This window comes from Cervus canadensis, chromosome 7 (assembly GCF_019320065.1).
Source record: "Cervus canadensis isolate Bull #8, Minnesota chromosome 7, ASM1932006v1, whole genome shotgun sequence".
NCBI lineage: Eukaryota > Metazoa > Chordata > Mammalia > Artiodactyla > Cervidae > Cervus > Cervus canadensis.
In genome coordinates, this window is record NC_057392.1 from 4340442 (window position 1) to 4367061 (window position 26620).

Here is a 26620-nt window from a genome sequence, read left to right on the forward strand (position 1 = left end):
GAGAAAATATAAAATACCCTATTTCTCACCTTCCCTTCAATAAACATCTTGAAAGAGTAATCTGTTTTGGCTATCTGCATTAATCCTATGTGACCTCTGATGCACTTGACATTGTGAAAGATAATGTTATGATAATGGCCAGCATTTATAAAACACTGGCACTTTTTTAAGTGTTTTACATGTACAAACTTCTAGTTCTTTATGTAAAATCTTTATGGCCAGATACATTAGAAACTCAGGATTTTTCAGATTTTTAAAGGTATTATAATACATATACTTTTTAAGTATCATCACTAGGGGTAATCTGACAGGGTATCCCATAATCAGATACATAACTATTTCTGCAGTGAAACATGTTAATATTTGCACTAAGTGAGAAATTCAGGTATCTTTTTGCTACCAAATGAAATTTGGTACAAAAAAAAGTTTGATGTAAGGATCCCTTCGGAATTTGTAATGTGTGCTAACAAATTGTAGGCCACTATTATCTTGTCATTTAATATCCTATAATGTAGGTACTGTTATTATTGATGAGGTCAAGGAGTACAAAGAGGTTTAAATGAAATGATGTATTTTTTTTTTAAATTAGAAAACTACAGACTGCTGAGCCATTGAAGTTAAGATATTATAGAAGTGAAATTTTTCTCTGGGTAAAATTAAGCATTCTGTAATTGAAGGTAAACAGAGAAATTAAAATGTACTACTTTTCCCCCCCCAGGTGGATGGAAGTAGTTCCACACTGAGCATGAGCACTCATTTTAGAATGCTTAAAAAGCTGGTACAAGAAGCAACGTTTAGTGAAATCCTCATTCCTTTACAGTCAGTCATGATACCTACTCTTCCATCAATCCCGGGTGCCCATGCTAACCATGAGCCATTTCCTGGGCATTGGGCCTATATTGCAGGCTTTGATGATACGGTAAACTGCATTTTTATGTTGCTGTGTTTTTAAGATTGTTAAAAAATTGCAAATTAAGTTTAAAAGTGTTTTTCTCAGAGACTAAGTGAATTTTTTGTGTTTGTAAAGAAAAAAATGATTAGAAATACAGAAAATTAATACTCTATTATACTAGTGGAACAAAATTAAGTAATAAAAATCCCACGTTCAATCTAGTATTTTGATTTTTCAGATGTTCATTTTCTCTTAGTATGACTAAAATCTTTATTTTTCCATAATTTTCTTTGTCCAAATTCTTCTTTGTCCTAAAAATGGAGAGAGAAAGAGAACAAAACACAATTTTGTTTGTAATTTATGTTTTGGAAAGAAGTGAAATTCAGCTAGGAGGAGCTTGATTTATTGTTGCTATTGCTATCTTAGAGAAATAGTACCAAAGTACTTCAAAATAAATACTTTTGAAAACTCTAGATTTATTCTAGTACTTCTGTTTTAACTGTTAGCTTCAGATCCAGCTATTAAGCCACATAATGAAATCATTCTTGTTACTTATAATCATGCTTTGTTCTTAAGAATATTATTCAGCTTATTAACTTACATCTTTAATTGGACCTGATTTTGAAGGAGTTCTTTTGTCAAAAATCAAATTACTTTCTATTGATCAACATTTCTTACCATTCAGTATCAGTATCAGTTCAGTCGCTCAGTCATGTCAGACTTTTTGCGACCCCATGGACTGCAGCATGTCAAGCCTCCTTGTCCATCGCCAATTCCTGGAGTTTACTCAAACTCATGTCCCTTGAGTTGATGATGCCATCCAACCATCTCATCCTCTGTCGTCCCCTTTTCCTCCAGCCTTCAATCTTTCCCAGCATCAGGGTCTTTTCAGATGAGTCAGTTCTTCGTATCAGGTGGCCAAAGTCTTCGAGTTTCAGCTTCAGCATCAGTCCTTCCAATGAATGTTCAAGACTGATTTCCTTTAGGATTGACTGGTTGGATCTTCTTGCTGTCCTAGGTACTCTCAAGAGTCTTTTTCAACACCACAGTTCAAAAGCATCAATTCTTTGGCACTCAGCTTTCTTTATAGTCCAACTCTCACATCATACATGACTACTGGAAAAACCATAGCTTTGACTAGAAGGACCTTTGTTGGTAAAGTAATGTCTCTGTTTTTAATATGCTATCTGGCTTGGTCATAGCTTTTCTTCCAAGGAACAAGCCTCTTTTAATTTCATGGCTGCAGTCACCATCTGCAGTGATTTTGGAGCCCCAAAATATAAAGTCTGTCACTGTTTCCACTGTTTCCCCACATATTTACTAGGGAGTGATGGGACTGGATGCCATTATCTTAGTTTTCTGAATGTTGAGCTTTAAGCCAACTTTTTCACTCTCCTCTTTCACTTTCATCAAGAGGCTCCTTAGTTCTTTGCTTTCTGCCATAAAGGTGGTTGTCATCTGCATATCTGAGGTTATTTATATTTCTCCCAGAAATCTTAATTCCAGCTTGTGCTTCATCCAGTCCAGCATTTCTCATGATGTACTCTGCATATGAGTTAAATAAGCAGGGTGACAGTATACAGCCTTGATGTACTCCTTTCCCGATTTGGAACCAGTCTGTTGTTCTAGTCCAGTTCTAACTGTTGCTTCTTGGCCTGCGTACAGATTTCTCAGGAGGCAGGTCAGGTGGTCTGCTATTCCCATCTCTTGAAGAATTTTCCACAGTTGGTTGTGATTCACACATCAAAAGCTTTGGCATAGTCAGTGAAGCAGAAATAGGTGTTTTTCTGGAACTCTCTTGCTTTTTTGATGATCCAACGGATGTTGGCAATTTGATCTCTGGTTCCTCTGCCTTTTCTAAATCCAGCTTGAACACCTGGAAGTTCATGGTTCACGTACTGTTGAAGCCTGGCTTGGAGAATTTTGAGCATTACTTTGCTAGTGAGATGAGTACAATTGTGCAGTAGTTTGAGCATTCTCTGGCATTGCCTTTCTTTGGGATTGGAATGAAAACTGACCTGTTCCAGTCCTGTGGCCACTGCTGCATTTTCCAAACTTGCTGGCATATTGAATGAGGCACTTTCACAGTATCATCTTTTAGGATTTGAAATAGCTCAACTGGAATTCTGTCACCTCCACTAGCTTTGTTCGTCGGAGTAAGCAATTGCACCCCACTCCAGTACTCTTGCCAACGGAGGAGCCTGGTAGGCTGTGGTCCACGGGGTCGCTAAGAATTGGACACGACTGAGCGACTTCACTTTCACTTTTCACTTTCATGCATTGGAGAAGGAAATGGCAACCCACTCCAGTGTTCTTGCCTGGAGAGTCCCAGGGACGGGGGAGCCGGATGGGCTGCCATCTATGGCGTCGCACAGAGTCAGACACGACTGAAGTGACTTTGCAGCAGTAGCAGTAGCTTTGTTCGTAGTGATGCTTCCTAAGGCCTGCTTGACTGCACCTTCCAGGATGTCTGGCTTTAGGTCAGTGATCACACCATCGTGATCATCTGGGTCGTGAAGATCTTTTTTGTATAGTTCTTCTGTGTATTCTTGCCACCTCTTTTTAATATCTTCTGCTTCTCTTAGGTCCATACCATTTCTGTCTTTATTGTGCCCATCTCTGCATGAAAAGTTCCCTTGGTATCTAATTTTCTTGAAGAGATAGCTAGTCTTTCCCATTCTATTATTTTCCTCTATTTCTTTGCATTGATCACTGAGGAAGACTTTCTTATCTCTCCTTGCTATTCTTTGGAACTCTGCATTCAAATGGGCATATCTCTCCTTTGCTCCTTTGCCTTTTGCATCTCTTCTTTTCATAGCAGTTTGTAAGACCTCCTCAGACAGCCATTTTGCCTTTTTGCATTTCTTTTTCTTGGGGATGGTCTTGATCCCTGCCTCTTGTACTATGTCTTGAACCTCCATCCATAGTTCTTCAGACACTCTATCAGATCTAATTCCTTGAATCTATTTGTCACTTCCACTGTATAGTTGTAAGGAATTTGATTTAGGTCATACCTGAATGGTCTAGTGATTTTCCCTACTTTCTTCAATTTAAGTCTGAATTTGGCAATAAAGAGTTCATGATCTGAGCCACAGTCAGCTCCCGGTCTTGTTCTTGCTGACTTTATAGAGCTTCTCCATCTTTGGTTGCAAAGAATATAATCAATCTGATTTCTTGCCATTTCTTTCTGATTTCTTACCATTAAAGGCATTTAAAACCTGTCTTAGGTTCTACAGAAAAGTTCTAAGGAAAATGTTTCAAAAATCATTTAAACATTCTGGCTGCTTTAAGAGGCTGCCTAAATTTGGATAATATGAGCTTACATTGCTGACAAAGTAATCCTTTTACTTCAGTAGCATGTCTAATGGGTGAAAATGTGTCTCTACTTATGGGCAACCATTCTCTTCATAGATCATAGATAAAGATAAATTAATAAAATAGTAAACTTTCTATATAATACAGGTTATTATATTTTCCTTTAATTATGTGAGGTTACACAATATAATACACATAGAAATTTAAACAAAAAGTTTTGGGGAGAAAGGTTCAAGAGAGAGGGGCATACATATACCTATGGCTGATTCATGTTGATGTATGGCAGAAACCAACTCAATATCGTAAAGCAATTATCCTTCAATTAAAAAGAAATAATTTTTATTAAAAAAGCAAAAAAAAAAAAAAAGAAATTTAAGCAAAAAATTTGACCTTAATTTATATATAACTCATCATCTTTTAGGTAGAAATTCTTGCTTCTCTTCAGAAACCAAAGAAGATCTCTTTAAAAGGATCTGATGGAAAGTTCTACATTATGATGTGTAAGCCAAAAGATGACTTGAGAAAGGATTGTAGACTAATGGAATTCAATTCCTTGATTAATAAGGTTTGGATACAGTTTGCTTTTATTTTAGAATTGCCATAATTACTATCAATGAGATATGGGCAAGTAGATTCCGCTTGAAGAAGAAATGAACTATACTGCCTTTTTCATGTTCACTTAATTTATCAGGATAACGTATACTTAACATAAAATTTATTACCATCTTAATCATTTTTAAGTGTTCAGTTCAATTTAGTGGTATTAAGTACATTCACATTATTGTGTAGTCATCCTTCTCCTGAACTTTTTTCATCTTCTCAAACTGAAACTCTGTATCTATTGAATAGTAAACTCCCTATTCCTGTCCTAGCCCAGGCTTTGCTAACCACCATTCTACTTTATGTCTCTGAATTTAACTACTCTAGATATCTAATGTAAGTGCAGTCAAATAGTATTTGTCCTTTTTGCTCAGTCACTCAGTCGTGTCCAACTCTTTGCAACCTTGTGGACTGTAGCCCACCAGGCACCTCTGTCCATGGGGATTCTCCAGGCAAGAATACTAGAGTGGGTTGTCATGCCCTCCTCCTCCCAACCCAGGATCGAACCCAGGTCTCCTACATTGCAGGTGGATTCTTTATCATCTGAGCCACCAGGGAAGCCCACATTGCTGGCTTTTTCACTTAGCATTATGTCATCAAGTTCATCCATGTTATATACAGCATGTCAGAATTTCTTTCCTTTATAAAGTTGGATAATATACAATTGAATGTGTATACCACATTTTATTTATCCATTCACCCATCAGTGGACACATGGGTTGCTTCTACCTTTTGACTGTTGTGAATAATGCTGCCATGAACATAGATAGATATAGGTATCTATTCAAGTCCCTGCTGTCTTTTGGAAATGTGTCCTGAAGTGGAATTGCTGGTTTCACTTAATTTTTTAAAAGTAAGATACTTTTGTTATATTGAGAAAAAAAAGTAAAAGACATATTAACAAAGGATAATATTTTCTATGTAATGTTTAAATTATCTGTAATGTACTTTTTCTATCAGATTTATTTGTGTTTTATGTTTCAGTGCTAGAAAAAAAATGTTAGTTCTATTTTTACCAGTACTCTTTTTAAAGGTGATCATTATTATTTTTTTTTTCCAGTGCTATGGGTAAGTGCTTGATTTCTGTCTCAGAGATGGTATGAAAAATCTCATTAAAAGGTTATTATAAATGTATGGTCTTTAGGTGTTTTGAATTATTCTCTAGCCAGGTTTTTATGAGTGCATCTATTTTTATATTGGTAAAAAATTAAACCATACTGTGAAAACCTTACCTTTTTTTAATATGCTCTTCATTCTTCCTCTCTATCCCCTTTCTACATTGTACTGGTATCTCTTTTATTAGCAGGAAAAGTCATGGACCTTTAACATAGAAAACATATAGCAGCAGATGAGTTTTGTTTTGTTCTGTTTGTTTTTTTAAGGAGAACTATGATTTGTGCTCAGTTTAACCAAAGGTAGTTTAAAAACTAATTCCATATTAAAAACCCATTTCAAAGGTATTATGAAGGGAAGGAATAGTCTTTATTTAAAATGTTGTTTGGTAACTTAATTTACTGATATTAAACCATCAGTGTGTTTGTTCTAAAGCTCCTTGAGTGTTTTTCTAGTTGGGAGTATCAAGTGGCCTGGATTTCATTTATAAATTTACCTTAATCAGCTTTGTTACCAATTAAGTTGTTTCATTACCATTCCCCCACATTAACATGGTCAAATAGCCTGATGGTAAAAAACTAGTCTCATTATGTTGGTCTAGGAGGCCATATTACTGATCTTGCTATGTGACTCTCATGCCATACTATTTTGCTGACGTTTGTGTAGCCTATTTATTCCTAACACTTAAAATGTATTTTTGATCAGTTGCTTGTGTTTTTGAATTTGACAGGTTATAATCATAGATCTGTGCGTAGTTTGTTCATTTCATACAGTTCCAGAATTAAATAACAGTTTATCCCTACCTAGTATATTTTAGGATTAAGTAGATGAGATGTGAAAAGCTTTCCTCTGCTAGATGATTTTTCAAATGAAGCTATATGGGGATATCGTAAAACTCATATTTTTTTGATCATGCATCTTTTGGATAAAATTAAACAGATTCTCTGTGACTGAGGACTTAATGTTTCAGGAATATCTTGGAAGCAATTTTTAAAGATTATTTTGTCATTATTTGTCATAATTATAATAATTTTGAAGACTGTATTGTTGTCACATTAATAGTGAATAATTTAAAGAAGTACTTACTCAAGGCATTTTTAATGATTTGGAAATAAATTATGGATACTGTCCCAATAGTTTCTTGCTCTACCATTCTGGAGAATTATTCATCTATACTACATAGTAAGCTTTTATTGACATTCTTTTGCTATGAAAAGAAAAATCTTTAGATAGATTTGACCTAACATTTAGAAATTTTTAACTTTTAAGTGTATGTGTTTTTTTTTTTTAATAGTGCTTAAGAAAAGATGCAGAATCTCGTAGAAGAGAACTTCATATTCGAACATATGCAGTTATTCCACTGAACGATGAATGTGGGATTATTGAATGGGTCAACAACACTGCTGGTTTGAGACCTATTCTGACCAAACTATATAAAGAAAAGGGTACTAAAATTAATTCTTATGGTATAAACATACAATATAGGTATAATGATTATTAACATATATCATTGTACATTTTTGGGGTATAAGCCATAGTAAAATTTCTAGGTACTATATACAGAAGTACTTAAGACATTTCTTCCTTCCTTGTGTTTTAAGTCTTTTTATTTATTACAAAAGGATTTGAGATAGCTTACAAATATGTATATGAAAATGTTTTTTTAGGAGTTATTGGTTAGCAATTCTTAAACTACTTTATGTGTAAACTGGACTTGAGTAAGTAAATAAATACACTATGGTTAAAAAAGAGAGCTAGTTTTACATTATTAGAGAAAGAAAAGGAAAGATAAAGCTAGAATGAAACCAGAGTGTTAGACTAGGATTAGACTCTCCCACAGGCCAAACCTCGACTAATTTAAGCACCAAAATAAACAGTGACAGTATTAGATTATAACCCATGGAATAAAATAATTTGAATAAAATTGAATACAATTTGATTAAAAGTAGATATTTTCCTGTCCTATTTTCACCAAAAGAAAATTGCCCCTTTTTCCATTTGGCTTGTGTGATTAATGGAAATCACTTTACCTTGCAGGAGTTTATATGACAGGGAAGGAACTTCGGCAGTGTATGCTACCAAAATCAGCAGCTTTGTCTGAAAAACTCAAAGTATTCCAAGAATTTCTCCTGCCCAGGCATCCTCCTGTTTTTCATGAGTGGTTTCTGAGAACATTCCCTGATCCTACTTCATGGTTAGTTACCAAGAATATAATATACTGTTATGGCTAGCTTTAAAATATATATATATATATATATATATATATGTTGCCTCATATGATACAAGGATATTTGATAGGCATTATATTTCCTTTAGGTACAGTAGCAGATCAGCATACTGTCGTTCCACTGCAGTTATGTCAATGGTCGGTTATATCCTGGGCCTTGGAGACCGTCATGGTGAAAACATTCTCTTTGATTCTTTGACTGGTGAATGTGTACATGTGGATTTCAACTGTCTCTTCAATAAGGTATGTGATATGACTTACCATAGTTAATTGTATGTTTTCTCCTAATATCCTTTCCTCAACAGCTGTTCTTCTTAGACAGTTTGTAGCAGTTACAGTCTCAGTTAAGTGACATTGTGAGTTGGTTTTAGTCAGTGGATCCCATATCCCTCAGTAAAGCAACTTAGGTTGGAGAGAACTCAAAAGAGTGATACAGTAAAACTAAAGCACTGAACTTATAAATCCAAAAGTATAGATCTAAGTTCTGACTCATAGTTCTCTTAAATGAATAGTTCGTTTTACTAAGACTCAGTTTTAAAGAGAGAGTAATTTATGTGATTATTTCCAAACCTGGCAGCACATCAGAATCATCTAAGAAATTTTTTGTAATGCAGATACCTAGGAGACATCCCAGGAAATTCAGATTCTGTAAGTCCAGACTGGGGTTTGGTAATAAATAAAGGTTGTTGGACTCTCCTTAAGGCCACCCTCCAATTTTCCAATGTCATGATCCTGAAAGGCAAACTGGTAATTAAACCCACTCTTTTCTTCATCCTGATTCTCTATGGGTTGCCATCTGCTGTTTGGAAACCATGAAAAACCACAGACTCAACAGAAAACAAATCAGAGATAAACCACTGGTATAGGGGATTCATACAAGAGAGGAACTTAGGGAAACTGACCAGAGGGATGAAAACACTCTAGGAAAGGCAGGTTAGAGAATGGCAGAAAATAAATGAACTGGACTTCATCATAATACATGTTATATACATTTCCTGTCTCAGGGATGTGTGTGTGTGAGTTGCTCAGTCATGCCTGACTCTTTGCAACTCCATAGACTGTAGCCCACCAGGCTCCTCTGCCCATGGAATTCTCCAGGCAAGAATACTGGAATGGGTTGCCATTCCCTTCTCCAGGGGATCTTCCCAACCCAGGGATTGAACCTGGGTCTCCTGTGTTGCACTCTTTACTGTCTGAGCCACCAGGGAAGCCCCGTTAATATAAGGCTAAATAATGAATCATAAATATTTCTCTATAATGCTATTCACTTTAGTAATTCAGTGAAAGATGAATCTACCCATCCTCTAAATCTTATCCAAGGAGTTGTGTTTCAATTCCTCAAAAGCAGAGGTAGTCATATGACTCATGATATAGGCCACTAATGTAAGTTGCAAATATAAATATTTTGAGAGTATGTTTGCTCTTTGCTAAGAGTCTAAATATGAAGCTCAAAAATTTTTGCGTATCTTAAAATTACAGCATTTTTACTTTTTAATGAAATGCCTTATTTTAAGGGAGAAACCTTTGAGGTCCCAGAAATTGTTCCATTTCGCCTGACTCATAATATGGTTAATGGAATGGGTCCGATGGGAACAGAAGGTCTTTTTCGAAGAGCTTGTGAAGTTACAATGAGACTAATGCGAGATCAGAGAGAACCTTTAATGAGGTAATCCTTTATATTCTGTAAACAATTTAACAGTAACTTTGGATGTGACTGTTGGTTCTTAAGTATGTTTTCTTTATACAGAAGCTACTTTGTACTGGTTGAAGTTTTTCTTTAATAATACCTTTCATTAAGATAAGATTTTACATAACAAAAAATTCAGTCTTAATACATATACGACAGTGGTCTTAGTATATTCACAAGATTGTGTGACTATCACTATCTAATTATAAAATATTTTCATCACTTCCGAAAGAAATTAGCAGTCACTCCACAATTCTACTCCCCCACCATCTCCTGGTAACCACTGATCTCTTTCTGTCTCTATTTCTTGTTGTTGTTCAGTTGCTAAATCGTGTGCTACTCCTTGCAACTGCATGGCACGCCAGACTACACTAACTCCTGGAGTTTGCCCAAATTCACTTCCGCTGAATCCGTGATGCTCTCTACGCATCTCATCCTCTGCCACCCCCTTCTGTCCTGCTCTCAGTCTTTCCCAGCATCAGGGTCTTTTCCAGTGAGTCGGCTCCTTACATCAGGCCAAAGTATTGGAGCTTCCGCTTCAGCATCAGTCCTCCCAATGAATATTCAGGGTTGACTTCCTTCAGGATGGACTGATTTGATCTCCTTGCAGTCCAAGAGACTCTTGAGAGTCTTCTCCAGCATCACAGTTCGAAAGCATCAGTTCTTCAGTGCTCAGACTTCTTTATGGTCCAACTCTCACATTCATACATAACTATTGAAAAAAGCAAAGCTTTGACTATAAGGACCTTTGTGGGCAGAGTGATGTCTCTGCTTTTTTAATACATTGTCGAGGTTTGTCATAGCTTTCCTTCCAAGAAGTGTCTTTTCATGGCTGCAGTCACTGTCTGAAGTGATTTGGGAACCCAAAAAATCTGTCACTGCTTCTGTCTCTATAGATTTGCCTATTCTGAATATTTCACATATAAATGGAATTACACAAAATGTGACCTTTCATGTGTGTCATCTTTCACTAGCATAATGTTAAGGTTTTATCTGTGCTGTAGCATGTATCAATACTTCATTCTTTTTTATTGCCAAATAATATTCTATTATATGGATATACCACCTTTTGTTTATCAGTTCATCAGTTAAAATTTGGATTGTTTTAGCCATTGTGTATACTGTGGCTGTGAACATTGAGTACAAGTTTCATGTTGATACATGTTTTCTTTTGGTTATATCTAGGAGTAGAATCCTCATCATGAGTTAACTCTAAGCTTAACATTTTGAGGAGCTTTCAAGCTGTTTTGAAAAGCAGATGTAATACATTATAGTCCTACTAGCAGTGTCTGAGGGTTCCAATTTCTCCACATCCTTACCAGAACTTGTTATTGTCTATTTTATTTGGGGTTTCCCACATGGCTCAATGGTAAAGAATCCGCCTGCCAATGCAGGAGACGCAGGTTTGATCCCTGGGTTGGGAAGATCCCCTGGAGAAGGAAATGGCAACCTACTACAGTATTCTTGACTGGAAAATCCCATGGACAGAGGAGCCTGGCAGGTTATAGTTCATGGGATCACAAAAGAGTCGGACATGATTTAGCGACTAATCAATAACAATGTTTGTGGGTGTGAAATTGTATGTCATTGTTTCAGATTACATTTCCCTAATGATCAATTATGTTGATCATCTTTTCATGTATTTATTGGTCACCTGCGTATATTCTTTGGACAAATGTCTATTTAAATCCTTTGCCCATTTTAAAAACTGGATTATTAGTCTTTGAGTTGTGAGAGTTCTTTAAATACTCTGGATACAGACCTTCATGAATATATGATTTGCAAGTATTTTCTCTGATATATGAATTGCTGATTCATTTTTGATGATGCCCTTTGAAGCAAAAGAGTTTTTACCTTTGATGACTAATTTATCTACATTTGTTGTTGTTATTTGTACTTTTTGGTGTCATATCTAAGAAACTACTGTATAATTCAAAGTCATGAAGAGTCACATGTATGTCTTAAGTGTTTTACAGTTTTAGCTCTTATTTAATTTTTTTTTAAACCCAAATATACAAAATACACCCAAACTGTGGTTTATTGTGAACAGATGAAATCTCTTCTTACAAGGACAATTTCAGGTTGCAATTAAAATGCAACTATTTGCTGGATACAAAAAAAAAAAACTAACCATAATACAAAACAGCTTTTTTGGGGATTGTTTACAATACTTTGTGCTGTTTACTTATAAAAGTAAACATGTTTGCATACCTCATGCACCAATATTTGCAGAGTATGTATGTGTGTGTGTGTGTGTGTGTTAGTTGCTTAGTCGTGTCTGACTCTGTGCAACCCCACAGACTGTAGCCCACCAGGCCCCTCCATCCCTGGGATTCTCCAGGCAAGAGTACTAGAGTGGGTTGCCATTTCCTTCTCCAAAAGGAACTATAGAAAGAAAGAAAGTGAAGTTGCTCAGTCATGTCTGACTCTGCAACCCCATGGACTGTAGCCTACCAGGCTCCTCCATCCATGGACTTTTCCAGGCAAGAGTAGTGGAGTGGGTTGCCATTTCCTTCTCCACGTAGCTCTTATTTAAATCTTTGATCATTTTTAGTTATTTTGTGCATCTAGAGTGAAGTAGGGCTCTATTCATTTAAATATATATATCCAGTTGTTTCAGCACCATTTTTGAAAACATTATTTTTCTCTTATTTAATTGTCTTGACACTTCTGTTGAAAACAAATTGACCATACATGTAAAGGCTTATTTCTAGATTCTCAGTTTTATTCCATTGATCTGTATGTCTGACCTTATGCCAACAGCACACTGTCCTGATTACTGTAGATTTGTAGTAAGGACTTCCTTGGTGGCTCAGATGGTAAAAGCGTCTGCCTACAATGAGGGAGACCCAGGTTCGATTCCTGGGTCGGGAAGATCCCCGGGAGAAGGAAATGGCAACCCACTCCAGTACTCTTGCCTGGGAAATCCCACTGATGGAGGAGCCTGGTAGGCTACAGCCCGTGGGGCCGCAAAGAGTCCGACACGACTGAGCAACTTCGCTTTCACTTTGAAATCAGGAAGTGTGAATCCTCCAACTTTTTTTTTTCAAGATTATTTAACTGTTACAAGTATCTTGTATTTCCATATACACTGTTAAGATCATATTGTCATTTTCAGCAATGGCCAGCCTAAATTTTGATAGGAATGACATTGAATCTGTAAATCAATTTAGGGAGCAGTGCCATCTTAACAATATTGTCTTCTGATCCATGAAGTTGATAAGTCTTTCTATTTATTTGTCTTCAATTTCTTTCAACAATGTTTTATAATTTTTAGTTTGTAAATCTTGTAGTTAACTTTTTAAAAATGTGTTCCTAAGTATTTTATTCCTTTTAATGCTATTCTGAAAGGAATTTTTTTCTTAATTTCATGTTTGTTCACTGCTAGTGTATAGAAACATAACTACATTTATATGTTGATCTTGCATCCTGCAATCTTACATGACCCATTTATTTGTTGTAATAGTTATTTTTATAGATGCCTTAAGGTTTTTCTCTCTACAACAGCAGGTCATCTGTAGATAGAATTTTACTTCTTTCCAATCTAATCTCAGTGCCTTTTCTTTTTCTTACCAAATTGTCCTAGCTAGATCAACATCAAATAGCAGTGGGGAGACATCTACATCCTTGTCTTATTCCTAACCTTAGGGGTAAAGAAACCAGTCTTTCACCGTTACATATGATGTTAGTTGTGGGAAGTAGTTTTTCAGAAAAACATTTAAAGCTTACTTACCCACTTTGTTTTATTTAAGAGCTGTCTACCAGGCATTATGGTAGAATACATTGGTTATGTGTAGGCAAAGGCAAATTCTCTGAAAGAGGAAGTACAGCATTTTCTGGAATAGTAGTAATGTGTTTAGTAAAGTATTATGATTAGCTTTCTCATCCTTCAGTTACCCTTCACCTAAGTGTTGACTTTAATGAGAATTCTTTTTTATAAAAATAACACTGTATTATCATAATATTTGTTTCCATTTTAGTGTCTTAAAGACTTTTCTACATGATCCTCTTGTGGAATGGAGTAAACCAGTGAAAGGGCATTCCAAAGCAGCACTGAATGAAACAGGGGAAGTTGTCAATGAAAAGGTTAGTAGAAGGTGTAGCTTGATATGAATTGATATTGTATTTCTCTGCAAATGGAAACTGATTCTAAATACTTTCAGTGACTGACTACTGAATACACTGAAATTTAGTTCTCCACGTAGTATGACAATGCTGTAAGTTTTGTCATTACTAATGTTAACACTGTTATCCATCATGTAATAAAAGTAGTTCAAGATATGCCTGTTTAATCATAACAATTCACACTATGATAAAGAGTGGGAAAAACGTGAACACAAATTGCCTGAATTTATAGAGCAGCAGGTCTCAGCTTCAATATGTAGAAGTCACTCCACTAACAGAGTAGTCCCTTTTCCCTTGGTTTCCATTGGAGGTAGGTTCCAGGACCCCCTTGGAGTGGATACCAAAATCCTGGATTGCTCAAATCCCTTATATAAAATGACATGGCGTTGTATATAACCTGTGTATATCATCCCATATACTTTAAGTCATCTCTAGATTACTTATAGTACCTAGTACAAAGTAAATACCATGTAAATAGTTGTAAATATAGTGTAAATGCTATGTAAATAGTTGCTGGTACATGGCAAATTCAAGTTTTCTGTTTTGGAACTTTCTGGAATTTTTTTCCCCTGAATTTTTTCAATCCACTGTTGGTTGAATCATTGGCTGCAGTGAGATGACTATATTGGTTGAAGACTCAAATTTTCCAGATAATTATTTTAAATAAGTTAGAACAGGTTGAGGATTGTTATTCTAATAACATCATTCTCACTTGCATTCTGATATGCTATTTTGATTGAGAGAAATGTGTAGGATTCCAGATGCTCATGTAGAACTCCCATTTGCATATACTAATGGAAAATATTAGGCATCAGAGTATTATTGCTATTCCTAGAATATTAATATTCAAATGTTTATGTCCTAAACACTTTTTAGGGTAGTTTTTTTTTTTTTTTAGGGTAGTTTTTTTATATTAATTATTGTTCTAGACTTCTAATGTGGAAGAGATTATTGATATTTCACTTAGTCCTGAAAAACATCCATGCAGTTGATGTTAGGTCAACATTGCAAGTTTTAAGATCAGTAGCTCGAGTTATCCTATTTGTTTCTTCTCTCTTTTGTCTTATTTGCTCTTATAAAGGCAGTAAAGGTCAGTAAAATGGCATTAATATTTGTTAAATAACAGAAAGTCAGTAATTCCAGTTTATAAACATATATCCACATGTCATTGGGTCCTTAGTTCTTATGATCTTCCATTTCTTTTTAGGCCAAGACTCATGTTCTTGACATCGAGCAGCGACTGCAAGGTGTAATCAAGACCCGAAATAGAGTGACAGGGCTGCCATTATCTATCGAAGGACACGTGCATTACCTTATACAAGAAGCTACTGATGAAAATTTGCTATGCCAGATGTACCTTGGTTGGACCCCATATATGTAAAATGGAATTACTTTAAAGAATATGTTAATAATCTAAATTTAATGCATTTGGTGCATTAATCTGTGGTTGTATCTATTCAATTCCAAAGTACAACATATGTTTATATTCTCAGGGTAACTGGTATTTCTCCCTGATTGTTAATAATATTTAAAATAATATATGTTGTTACGAAATAAACTGTTTTCTTAATATATACTGTGTATTATAACTGGAGAAATGGAATATTGTATGTTTTTATGCTCTAAAAAGATATTTGCAAAAAACAAGCCAGCCTAATTTCATTTCACAATTTTCACTGATTATAAGTGCTAGCGTAAGGATTCATTTGAACAAAAAATTACATTGAATAAATACTCTTTATGTTAACACTGTGCTATATTTGTGCACAGAGCTAGCTAACAGTACTTGCCCTGCCCTCTGGGAATTGCCTAGTAAGAGAGATGTAAACATAAATAGCACATTATTAAGTTCACTTAGTAAAACTCCTTTTTTTTTTTTGGTATGGTTTAAAATATGATAGGGAGAGAAAAGTTAGTCAATTAGCATGAATATGAAAACATTCTGTAATTTTAAAGATACTACCATACTAAAAGTCCACCAGAATGCAGAATCCTATAGTTTGGGGGAAAAGCAGTACTTCACATTTCACAGGTTTTAAAATCTAAACAATTTTAATAATAAATTTGGGGATATGTTTTATTACAGAAGATGTAAAATAATTCATGGTAATTACAAAGCAATGAGATTATATAGAAATAAATGAAAACTTTTCATAACAGGTAATTTCACTTAAGTTCACCTTAAAAAATTCTGCCTTTTGTATAGTTTAAGTATGATGGGGGTAACCCAAGAGGTATAAATGTCAAAACTAAACGTACACTTTCCTATTCAAGGAAAGTATAATGTAAAGAGTTGTAGAGTAAGCTGGATGGAGGGGTATTAGGAAATTATTTTAAGCAAGTAATTTGAAAAAAGAAAGTTTTGAAAAGAAACTGTCGTAATCTCGAAAAACTTCCGCTCACAAAGTAAACCAAATAAATCATCGGACCTTTACAAATTCATGTTGAAAAGCACTGAGATTTGTAAGAGACGGAAAGAGCCAGGATTCTTACAGTCGTCTCATGGGGTTTCCACACCACTTCCAAATCCACTGAGAGCGCACGGCTCCATCAACGGACCGTCTCATGATTGAATTTCGCACGCATATTCAAACGCGCTTTGGGTTTCGGCCGTGTAACCCACCAGGAAGCTCTGCGTCGAGCCTTTCGGCCGGGACTAGAGCCCCGCCCCGGGGATGCGGCCTCGGAGCCGGCCGCTCTAGGCCCGGCGGCCGCTCTCTATGGTCGGGCGGGCGGTGTGTTGTCATCCGCGGAGCGACGGCCGGAGGCGGCTGCGTAGGCCCCGGCGGGGCGTTTGGTTTCGGTTTGGCCCTGCCTGGAGTTAATACTGACGGCCGAAATGGGAGTCCCCAAGTTTTACCGATGGATCTCGGAGCGATATCCCTGCCTCAGCGAAGTGGTGAAGGAGCATCAGGTGGGTGAGCACGGGGTCAGCGGCTGAGAAGGCGGAGGACCCGGGGCTCGGCGGCCCTCTCTCCACCCTGGGACCTGGGATCCCAGCCGCCTCCTGCTGCTCGTCGTCAGCTGGCTGAGCGCCGAAGGGAGGGGAGCAGGACATTTAAGGACACCCTGGTGATCTGAGTGGGAGCGAACGCGCAGGTCGCCCTCCTGTGGGCAGAGCCGCGGGGATGCGACGGTTCTGACAGCTCCTGCCGGGGCAGGGCCTGCGTGACTCCGACATCAAGTCCGGGGGAGCGACGCTCTCCGGAGTGCTTCGCCTTCCTTCCCAGGAAGTTGCAGGTTTCGTTTTTCTTTCTGGACGTTTCGAAGAGGAGTGGGTGTTCTCTTAGGGCCTCCCCCGGGTCCCCACCAGAGCCAGCAGACCAACCTACGAACACTAGTAACGGCCTCAGCCGTTGAATACCCCTGTTTACTTTCCCTTATCTCGAGCTGCATCCCGCCCCACCCCCAACGCCTAGACTTTCTGACGTGGCTGATGGTTCATATTTATGATGCCTTTCGGTACATTTTTTCTATTACCCCAAGAACCGTACCAATCCCCCGTTCCGAAAGAAATAAAAATACATTTGGACGGGACCAGGGCACTTATTTGAAGGCTTCATTGTGCGTGTATGTGCGTGCCTGTATGTGTGTGTGTGTGTGTTAGTGTTAGAGAAAGGGGGAGAGAGGGAGAGAAGTAGGGAGAACGGAAAGAGGAACAGATTGTAAGAGCACTAATACTTGTAATCGTCTTATTCGGTATATAATGACCCCAGAGCAGAGTTTATGTGCACGCCTCAAAAATGTAGTTCATGTATTGCAACTGTGGCAAAAAATATTAAGCCAACAAACTCCGGGAGATAGTGAAGGACAGGAAAGCCTGGCGTGCTGCAGTAGATGGGCAAAGACTCCGACACGACTTAGCAACTGAACGACAATAGTATATTAGATAAACTAGAATCTGGGGCTAGTGTTTGTTGCTTGAGTTTATTTAATGGTTTTGGTAGATCTCTTGTCCATTTTATATTTTACAGGGGAAAAATTATTTTTACAATTTGTATAGCTAATTGACTTAGTTGTGATGAGAGCATTGTTTAATATGAGGGGAAATAATCCAGTGAACACCATCATGCTGGTGTTATGATTTAATCTCTTAAATTATGATTTATTCTTTTTAAAAAATACTGTAAGTGTGAAGGTAGGGTTAAACTTCCCAGAGGTATTCTTTGTTGTCGGATTCCTATCAGATTTGGTATATGAGGAAAAGCTTGCCAAAACTTGCAGAATGGTAGTTTGTCTTTAATTTATCTGAAACGTAGTTTGAGTTAGACAGGAAAACATTTCTTTCAGAGAAGAGGATGAAAATAGTGACAACTAACTTAGGTTTTTCCTGGATCCTTCACTCAACAAACATTTGAGTACCTGCCATGTATCAGTCACTTTCTCTCTAAATTAAGACATTCAGACTAATTTGATAATACGCAATCTGTTCAGTATTATTTTACCTCCCTACCCTTTGGCAAAGAATTTGGTTTGATGTAAGGATCTTGGATTTTCTCCATCTTGAGAAATTTTGTTGCTGAACAAAAACAATAGCTCTCAGGCAGTTTTATGACATGAGCACTAATAATAGGTTTAAAACTTTGTTCATCAAAGTGATGTCTTTCAAAAAGCAATCACTAGCTATTCTCTCAAGCAGTACTTAAAAGATGGTAATGCTAAGTAAGTCACAGTAGTTCAAAAGCTAGTCCTTAGGGGAAGGGATTGGATGGAGGAGTGGGTTCTAGTAAAATGATGGTAGTAATGACAGGGCATAGTTTTTGATTTCTCTGAAAACTTATTTAAAAACAGAAACAGATACTAGATTGCAAAATTTAAATTGATAAAACAGTTGCAAGAAAACCGTGTGACAGGGTATCCCCAAGAATTCCAAGATAAAATAAGTGGGGACAGACTACCAATAACCTCTAGACCTTGTTGATATTGGCATCTCTGCAAGAGGAAGAAGAAGAAAATGGGGCAACATCTGATGAACCTGAGAATGGAACTCCAGGATATTTACTAAGACTCTCCAGGCCTATTAGTAGCAGTAGCTGTAACTGAAGGGTTTTAAACGGCAAGAGCAGACTAACTCCTGTGAACCTTCAAAACTAACTTGCCAAGGCACCATTCTAAGGCACAGCCTACCCTAAAGAAAAACTGCCAGGAGTGAAATAAAATTTTATCACGAATGGGACAAGAGATAAGAGAAGAAAGTGAAGATAAAAGTGGGGAAGAATTACAGAGTCAAGAAATCTTAGAAAACAAACCAAGCAAACCACCATATTTTTAATACTATCCCAAAGTAGCAGAAGAGGAAGCTTTAAAGTTTTTCTAAATGCATCGTTCTTCCAAAAGTTCAGGAAAAATTAAATGTACATAAAAATAAACAATAGAAAAATGTCAAGGGTGTATAGTATGCAAAGTTAGGGGGGAAAGGGGAACAAAATAACATTCGTACAGGCACTAACCCTGGTGACCCTAGTGATGAAGAACCTGTCTGCCAGTGGAGACATTAGAGACCAGGTTCGATCCCTGGGTTGGGAAAATCCTATGGAGGAGGACATAACAACCCACTCCAGTATTCTTACCTGGAGAATCCCATGGACAAAGGAGCCTGGAGGGCTACAGTCCATAGGATCGCTAAGAGTCAGACACGACTGAAGTGACTTAGCACACACACACAGAGACATAATAAAAGCTTGCAATAAAGACTTGCACACAAAACAGATCAAAATGATAACCTCCTATTTCAGAGTGAGCTAAAAAGGCACTAAGAAAATGATATAAGACATGAAAAACAACATATAATCAATTACAGAAATTCAGGAATAAGATGATAGAACCTAGAGAAAATTAGATATAAATGACAAAATCATGTCAGAAATGAAGCCTAGTAGCAAGGAAAAAGCAAATTAACCATAAGAAAAAAGATAGAAGGTGGAAATAAAAGAAAATTTTAAAAGATAAAAAAAGATTCGAGTGAAAGTAATGATAAATATAGTCAAAGAACACTAATAAGCATTCTTGAAAAAGGAAATCAAAGCAAAATAATAGAAAAATATGAAAACTATAATTAAAGAAAACTTTCCTGAAGTTAGAAAACAAATTGAAACCATGTTGAAAGAATATACCATGTACCCAAGAATATTGACACAGATGACCAACATCAAGACATGTTCTAGTATGTTCTAGTAAAATTCATGGACTTTAAAAAGAAAAAGAGAAAAAAGCTTTGTCACCTAGAAAAAAGAAACTTACGACTTTTAAAGGAAAGGAAATTAGGTTCCCATCACAATTTTTCACAGTAGTACTTTATGGAGTAACATAAGGATACTATACTCAATTTTACATATAAGCTGATCAAATATAGTTCATCAGGCACTCTATCGGATCTAGTCCCTTAAGTTTGTTTCCCATTTCCCCTGTATCATCATAAGGGATTTGATTTAGGTCATACCTAAATGGTCTAGTGATTTTCCCTACTTTCTTCAATTTAAGTCTGAATTTGGCAATCAGGAGTTCATGATCTGAGTCACAGTCAACTCCCGGTCTTGTTTTTGCTGACTGTATAGAGCTTCTCATCCTTGGCTGCAAAGAATATAATCAATCTAATTTTGGTATTGACCATATGGTGATGTCCATGTGTAGAGTCTTCTCTTGTGTTGTTGGAAGAAGGTGTTTGCTATGACCAGTGCATTCTCTTGGCAGAACTCTGAGCGTTTGCCCTGCTTCATTCTGTACTCCAAGGCCACATATGCCTCGTTACTCCAGGTGTTTCTTGACTTCCTACTTTGGCATTCCAGTCCCCTATAATGAAAAGGACATCTTTTTGGGGTGTTAGTTCTAAAAGGTCTTGTAGGTCTTCATAGAACTGTTCAACTTCAGCTTCTTCAGCATTACTGGTCGGGGCATAGACTTGGATTACCATGATGTTGAATGGTTTGCCTTGGAAATGAAGAGAGATCATTCTGTTGTTTTTGAGATTGCATCCAAGTACTGCATTTCGAACTCTTTTGTTGACTATGAGGGCTACTCCATTTCTTCTAAGGGATTCTTGCCCACAGTAATAGATATGATGGTCATCTGAGTTAAATTCACCCATTGCAGTCCATTTTAGTTCGCTGATTACTAAAATGTCGAAGTTCGTTGTTGCCATCTCCTGTTTGACCTCTTCCAATTTGCCTTGATACATGGACTTAACATTCCGGTTCCTATGCAATATTGCTCTTTACAGCATCGGACCTTGCTTCCATCACCAGTCACTGCACAACTGGGTGTTGTTTTTGCTGTGGCTCCATCTCTTCTTTCTTTATGGAGTTATTTCTCTGATGATCTCCAGTAGCATGTTGGGCACCTACCGATCTGGGGAGTTCATCTTTCAGTGTCCTATCTTTTTGCCTTTTCATGCTGTTCATGGGGTTCTCAAGGCAAGAATACTGAAGTGGTTTGCCATTCTCTTCTCCAGTGGGCCACATTTTGTCAGAACTCTCCACCATGACCCGTCTGTCTTGGGTGACCCTACATGGCATGGCTCATAGTTTCATTGAGTTAGATAAGGCTGTGGTGATGTGATTGGATTGGTTAGTTTTCTGTGATTGTGGTTTCTGTCTGTCTGCCCTCTGACGCCTTCACTCGGTGCCTGCCATCTTGCTGGGACCCTGGACGTGGGGTATCTCCTCATGGCCTCTGCTCCTGACCTTGGACATGGGCTATCTCCTCTTGGCTGCTCACCGCTCCAGCGCCATGCAGCCACCGCCCACCACCCCTTACTATCAAAGGAGGTTAATGACATTGTATAGGAGACAGGGATCAAGAGAATTCCCCAAGAAAAAGAAATGCAAAAAAGCAAAATGGCTCTCTGAGGAGGCCTTAGAAACAGCTGTGAAAAGAAGCGAAGCAAAAAACAAAGGAGAAAAGAAAAGATACACCCGTTTGAATGCAGAGTTCCAAAGAATAGTAAGGAGAAGGAAATAGGAAGGAGTAATAATAATAGGAAGGAAAGCCTTCCTCAATGATCAGTGCAAAGAAATAGAGAAAAACAATAGAAAGGGAAAGACTAGAGATCTCTTCAAGAAAATTAGAGATACCAAGGGAATATTTCATGCAAAGATGGGCTCAGAAATGCAAAGATGGGCTCAGAAATGGTATGGACCTAACAGAAGCAGAAGATATTAAGAAGAGGTGGCAAGAATACACAGAACTGTACAAAAAAGATCTTCACAACCCAGATGATCACTATGGTGTGATCACTCACCTAGAGCCAGACATCCTGGAATGTGAAGTCAAGTGGACCTTAGGAAGCATCACTACGAACAAAGCTAGTGGAGGTGATGGAATTCCAGTTGAGCTATTCCAAATCCTAAAAGATAATGCTGTGAAAGTGCTGCACTCAATATGCCAGCAAATTTGGAAAACTCAGCAGTGGCCACAGGACTGGAAAAGGTCAGTTTTCATTCCAATCCCAAAGAAAGGCAATGCCAGAGAATGTTCAGACTACTGCACAATTGCACCCAGCTCACACGCTAGTAAAGTAATGCTCAAAATTCCCCAAGCCAGACTTCAACAGTATGTGATCCAAGAACTTTCAGATGTTAATGCTGGATTTAGAAGAGGCAGAGGAACCAGAGATCAAATTGCCAACATCTGTTGGATCATCGTAAAAGCAAGAGAGTTCCAGAAAAACATTTACTTCTGCTTTATTGACTCTGCCAAAGCCTTTGACTGTGTGGATCACAAGAAACTGTGGAAAATTCTTAAAGAGATGGGAATAGCAGACCACCTGACCTGCCTCCTGAGAAATCTGTATGCAAGTCAAGAAGCAACAGTTAGAACTGGACATGGAACAACAGACTGGTTCCAAACTGGGAAAGGAGTCCTTTGAGGCTGTATATTGTCACCCTGCTTATTTAACTTATATGCAGAGTACATCATGAGAAATGCTGGACTGGATGAAGCACAAGCTGGAATCAAGATTGCCAAGCGAAATATCAATAACCTCAGAAACACATGACACCACCCCATGGCAGAGAGAGAAGAGGTACTGAAGAGCCTCTTGATGAAAGTGAAAGAGGAGAGGAAAAAGCCAGCTTAAAACTCAACATTCAGAAAACTAAGATCATGGCATCCGGTCCCATCACTTCATTGCAAATAGATGGGAAAACAATTGAAACATTGAGAGCTTATTTTCTTGGACTCCAAAATCACTGCATATGGTGACTACAGCCATGAAATTAAAAGACACTTGCTCTTCAGAAGAAAAGCTATGACCAACCAAGAAGGCATATTAAATAGCAGGGCCATTACTTCGCCAACATATGTCCATCTAGTCAAAGCTAGATGTACTAGCTAGACATCCCAGTAGTCATGTATGGATGTGAAAGTTGGACCATAAATAAAGCTGAGCACTGAAGAATTGATGCTTTTGAACTGTGTTGTTGGAGAAGACTCTTGAGAGTCCCTTGCACCGCAAGGAGATCAAACCAGTCAATCCTAAAGGAGATCAGTCCTGAATATTCATTGGAAGACAGATGCTGAAGCTGAAACTCCAATACTTTGGCCACCTGATGCGAAGAACTGACTCCTTAGAAAAGACTGTGATGCTCGGAAAGATTGAAGGCGGGAGGAGAAGGGGACGATAGAGGATGAGATGGTTGAATGGCATCACTGACTCGATGGACATAAGTTTGAGCAAGCTCTGGGAGTTGCTGATGGACAGGGAAGCCTGGAGTGCTGCAGTCCATGGGGTTGCAAAGAGTCTGACATGACTGAGTGACTGAGCTGAACTGAGTAATTTACTGCCTTTAGTTTGTAGGATATATGTGGAAACAGGAAGGAATATGGCAACTGGTGGGAGAGATAACAGCCAAATCATATAGGACATTTTATGGCATTAAGAATTTGTAGTAAAAAAAAAAAAAAAAGAATTTGTAGTATAAGTTTAAAAAGGCAGCCATGTGATCAGATTATGCTTTAGGAAAATGGCTAAGCTGTGGTGTGAAAACTAGAAACAGGTACTACAGATGGAAAACTGAAGGTATGAAGTAAGGTGGGAAATCTGGAGATGGGGAAAAAGATTGGGTTGCCTAAGACAATGAGAATGGGTAGGAAGGTGATATTCTGGGAACATTTAAGATGTTAAAAACAAAATGAAATCTTTATGGCTAATTAGATATACAGTAGAAGGAGAGGGGAAAGTATAAGATACTTTCTAACTTGCAGATGTAAGAACTCAGTATTATGTCTTAGTAAAAGAGCAGGATTCTTTTGTGTGTGATCATTTTCTTCACCACATTGGCTGATGATTATCATTCCGTATCTTTCTTACTAATCTGAAACCTAAGGGAATTAAAAATTTTTTGTCAAAAAGGAAAATTACGGTTTTTTCAGTTTATAAAGGTGCTCATTATATAAAAGTTCATATAATGCAGAAAGATGTGAAAGGTATCATATAGTCGCAGTCAGTCAGTGAAAGTCACTCAGTTGTCTTGTACTTTTTGCGACCCCATGGACTGTGGCCTGCCAGGCTTCTCTGTCCATGGAATTCTCCGTGCCAGAATACTGGACTGGGTAGCCGTTGCCTTCTCCAGGGGATCTTCCCAACCCAGGGATCAAACCCAGGTCTCCAAAATTGCAGGCTGATTATTTACAGTCTGGGCTCCCTGGGAAGACCAGTGTATAGCCTAGAGGAAAGAAGAGCAAATGAGATTCATCATCCAGGATTAAAGACCAGTAGCATCTTGTTTCTGTATCCTTCTAACTTTTCTATGCAGATACACATGTAGATAAGTATTTTCAAAACATGGGAGAATAATTCACCTGCTGTTTTATAATTTACTTTTGTCACTTGACTATATATATTATGTACTTTGTGTGTGCATGCCCAGTTAGTAGCCCAGCAGGCTCCTCTGTCCATGGGATTCTCCAGGGAATACTGGAGTTAGTTGCCATGCCTTCCTCCATGGGATGTTCCCAATCCAGGGATCAAACCCACATCTCTTAGATCCCCTCATTGGCAGGCCGATTATTTACTACTGCGCCACCTGGAGATGATTTTGTACATTATCCCGTACCAAATATGAATAATAATGTCATAATTTGTAATAGCTTTGTAATACTCGGTTGTGTTAATGTACCATTTTCAGTTTTCTTTATTATTAGGCATTGTTTTCATTTTTTATCTTTTCTGAGCATACTACCGTGAATAATTTTGTAGTTATATATTTGTGTACATTTGACATTTCTGATTATTTCTCAGAATAAATTTCTAATAGTAGAAATCCTGAGTCAAAGATTGCACACCTCAGATTTTGATACATGTTTTCATGTTCATTATACCAGTTTATATTACCATCCCAGACTGTTGTGTGTAAATGCCACCTCTCTTTTCTGACTCTGTGATTTTCCTCTAATGTAAAATGGGAAATCTAAATATCTTTTCTTTTAAGATTTTTAACCATAATTGAGAGAATGAATATGTGTTTAACCCAATGTTTGACACCTAATAAGTACTTAATAAATGCCAGCTCTTGCTTTTATTAACATGAAATATGCATTTCTCCAAACCCTTACCTATACTGGGTAACATTAGTCTTTTGCCAACATTATGGGAAAAATGATGTATCATATTAATTAGAAATCGGGTATGTTGAACATTTTTTTCATATGATTTAAACTTTATGTTTCTTCCTTTTTGAATTGCTTTGCATTTTCCATGCTTTTAACATATAATGTTTTTCTTACTTAATATTTTAGGGGTTTTTTTGTATATTAGAAGTATTGACTTTGTCCTAATTTGCAAGCATCTTCCTGCATTTTGTCATTTTTCAGTTGAGTTTGTTTATGACACTTTCTTGTTAACCCTACAAGATTTTAAAAATACATTTTCAGGTAGCCAACTTCATCATTTGTTTGATTTATGATTTCTGACTTTCCCCACCTGAAAACTACCAATGTATTTGTATATAATTTTCTGACTTATATTTATCACATTAAAATGTCTAATCCTTCTGACATTATTTTGTTATAAGTTGAATTACAGTTTTGTTTCCAAGTAGTTAGCTAGGTGCCCCATCCCTTTTTTTCACTGATTTGGAATGTCTCTTATGTACTACATTTCTGTGTCTCCTTGGACTACAGCTAAAACTATTTGGTTCAATTAAACTATTTTTTAATTTAAAATATCATATAGGGCAGGTTTTCTGTCATTACTGTCCCTGTAATATGCATCCCTGCATGATTATTTCCTAAGGAAATTTTGTAATCATTTTATAAAGTACCTCCACCCCCTCCAAAAAAATAATCACATTGAGATTTTGATTGAGGTTTTTAGATTTCTTGAAACAGTAATTTTTTTTTTTTTTTTTTTAAGATTTATTTACTTATGGCTGTGTTGGGTCTTTGTTGCTGTGGGTAGGCCTTCTCCAGTTGCAGTGAGGGGGGACTACTCTCTAGTTGAAGTTCTTGGGTTTCTCACCTCAGTGGTTTTTCTTATTGCTCAGCATGAGATCTAGGCACAGGGGCTTCAGTGGTTGCATCATGTGGACTCAGTAACTGTGGAGCACAGGCTTAGTTGTCCTGAGGCATGTGGGATCTTCCCAGGCCAGGGATCGAATGAACCTGTGTGCCCTGCACTGTTAAGGGGATTCTTTACCACTGAGCCACGAGGGAAGCCCCAAACAGT

At 37.4% G+C, this 26620-nt stretch overlaps 2 protein-coding genes and 1 long non-coding RNA gene across 5 annotated transcripts in view; 2 read left to right on the top strand and 1 right to left on the bottom strand.

Annotated features, from left to right (window-relative positions):
* ATR (ATR serine/threonine kinase) overlaps window positions 1-15706 on the top strand; it is a 116559-nt gene extending 100853 nt beyond the window's left edge. The window contains exons 40-47 of one of the 2 annotated variants that reach the window (XM_043474206.1): window positions 719-919; window positions 4629-4772; window positions 7215-7365; window positions 7958-8114; window positions 8237-8390; window positions 9662-9813; window positions 13815-13920; window positions 15167-15706. In XM_043474206.1, the coding sequence (XP_043330141.1) occupies window positions 719-919; window positions 4629-4772; window positions 7215-7365; window positions 7958-8114; window positions 8237-8390; window positions 9662-9813; window positions 13815-13920; window positions 15167-15340 (1239 nt within the window). In that variant the 3' untranslated portion in view covers window positions 15341-15706. The remainder of the gene's footprint in view (window positions 1-718; window positions 920-4628; window positions 4773-7214; window positions 7366-7957; window positions 8115-8236; window positions 8391-9661; window positions 9814-13814; window positions 13921-15166) is intronic. The other variant, XM_043474208.1, reaches the window with a different exon arrangement.
* LOC122445244 lies at window positions 916-16582 on the bottom strand. Its single transcript, XR_006270491.1, has 3 exons — window positions 16453-16582; window positions 6040-6127; window positions 916-1203 (listed from the first exon to the last, which is right to left on the bottom strand). It is a non-coding gene; the product is annotated as an uncharacterized LOC122445244 (long non-coding RNA).
* A 158-nt stretch (window positions 16583-16740) lies between these two features.
* Window positions 16741-26620, top strand: part of XRN1 (5'-3' exoribonuclease 1) — a 109971-nt gene continuing 100091 nt past the window's right edge. For both annotated transcript variants that reach the window (XM_043474209.1, XM_043474210.1), the window contains exon 1: window positions 16741-16873. In XM_043474209.1, the coding sequence (XP_043330144.1) occupies window positions 16799-16873 (75 nt within the window). In that variant the 5' untranslated portion in view covers window positions 16741-16798. The remainder of the gene's footprint in view (window positions 16874-26620) is intronic.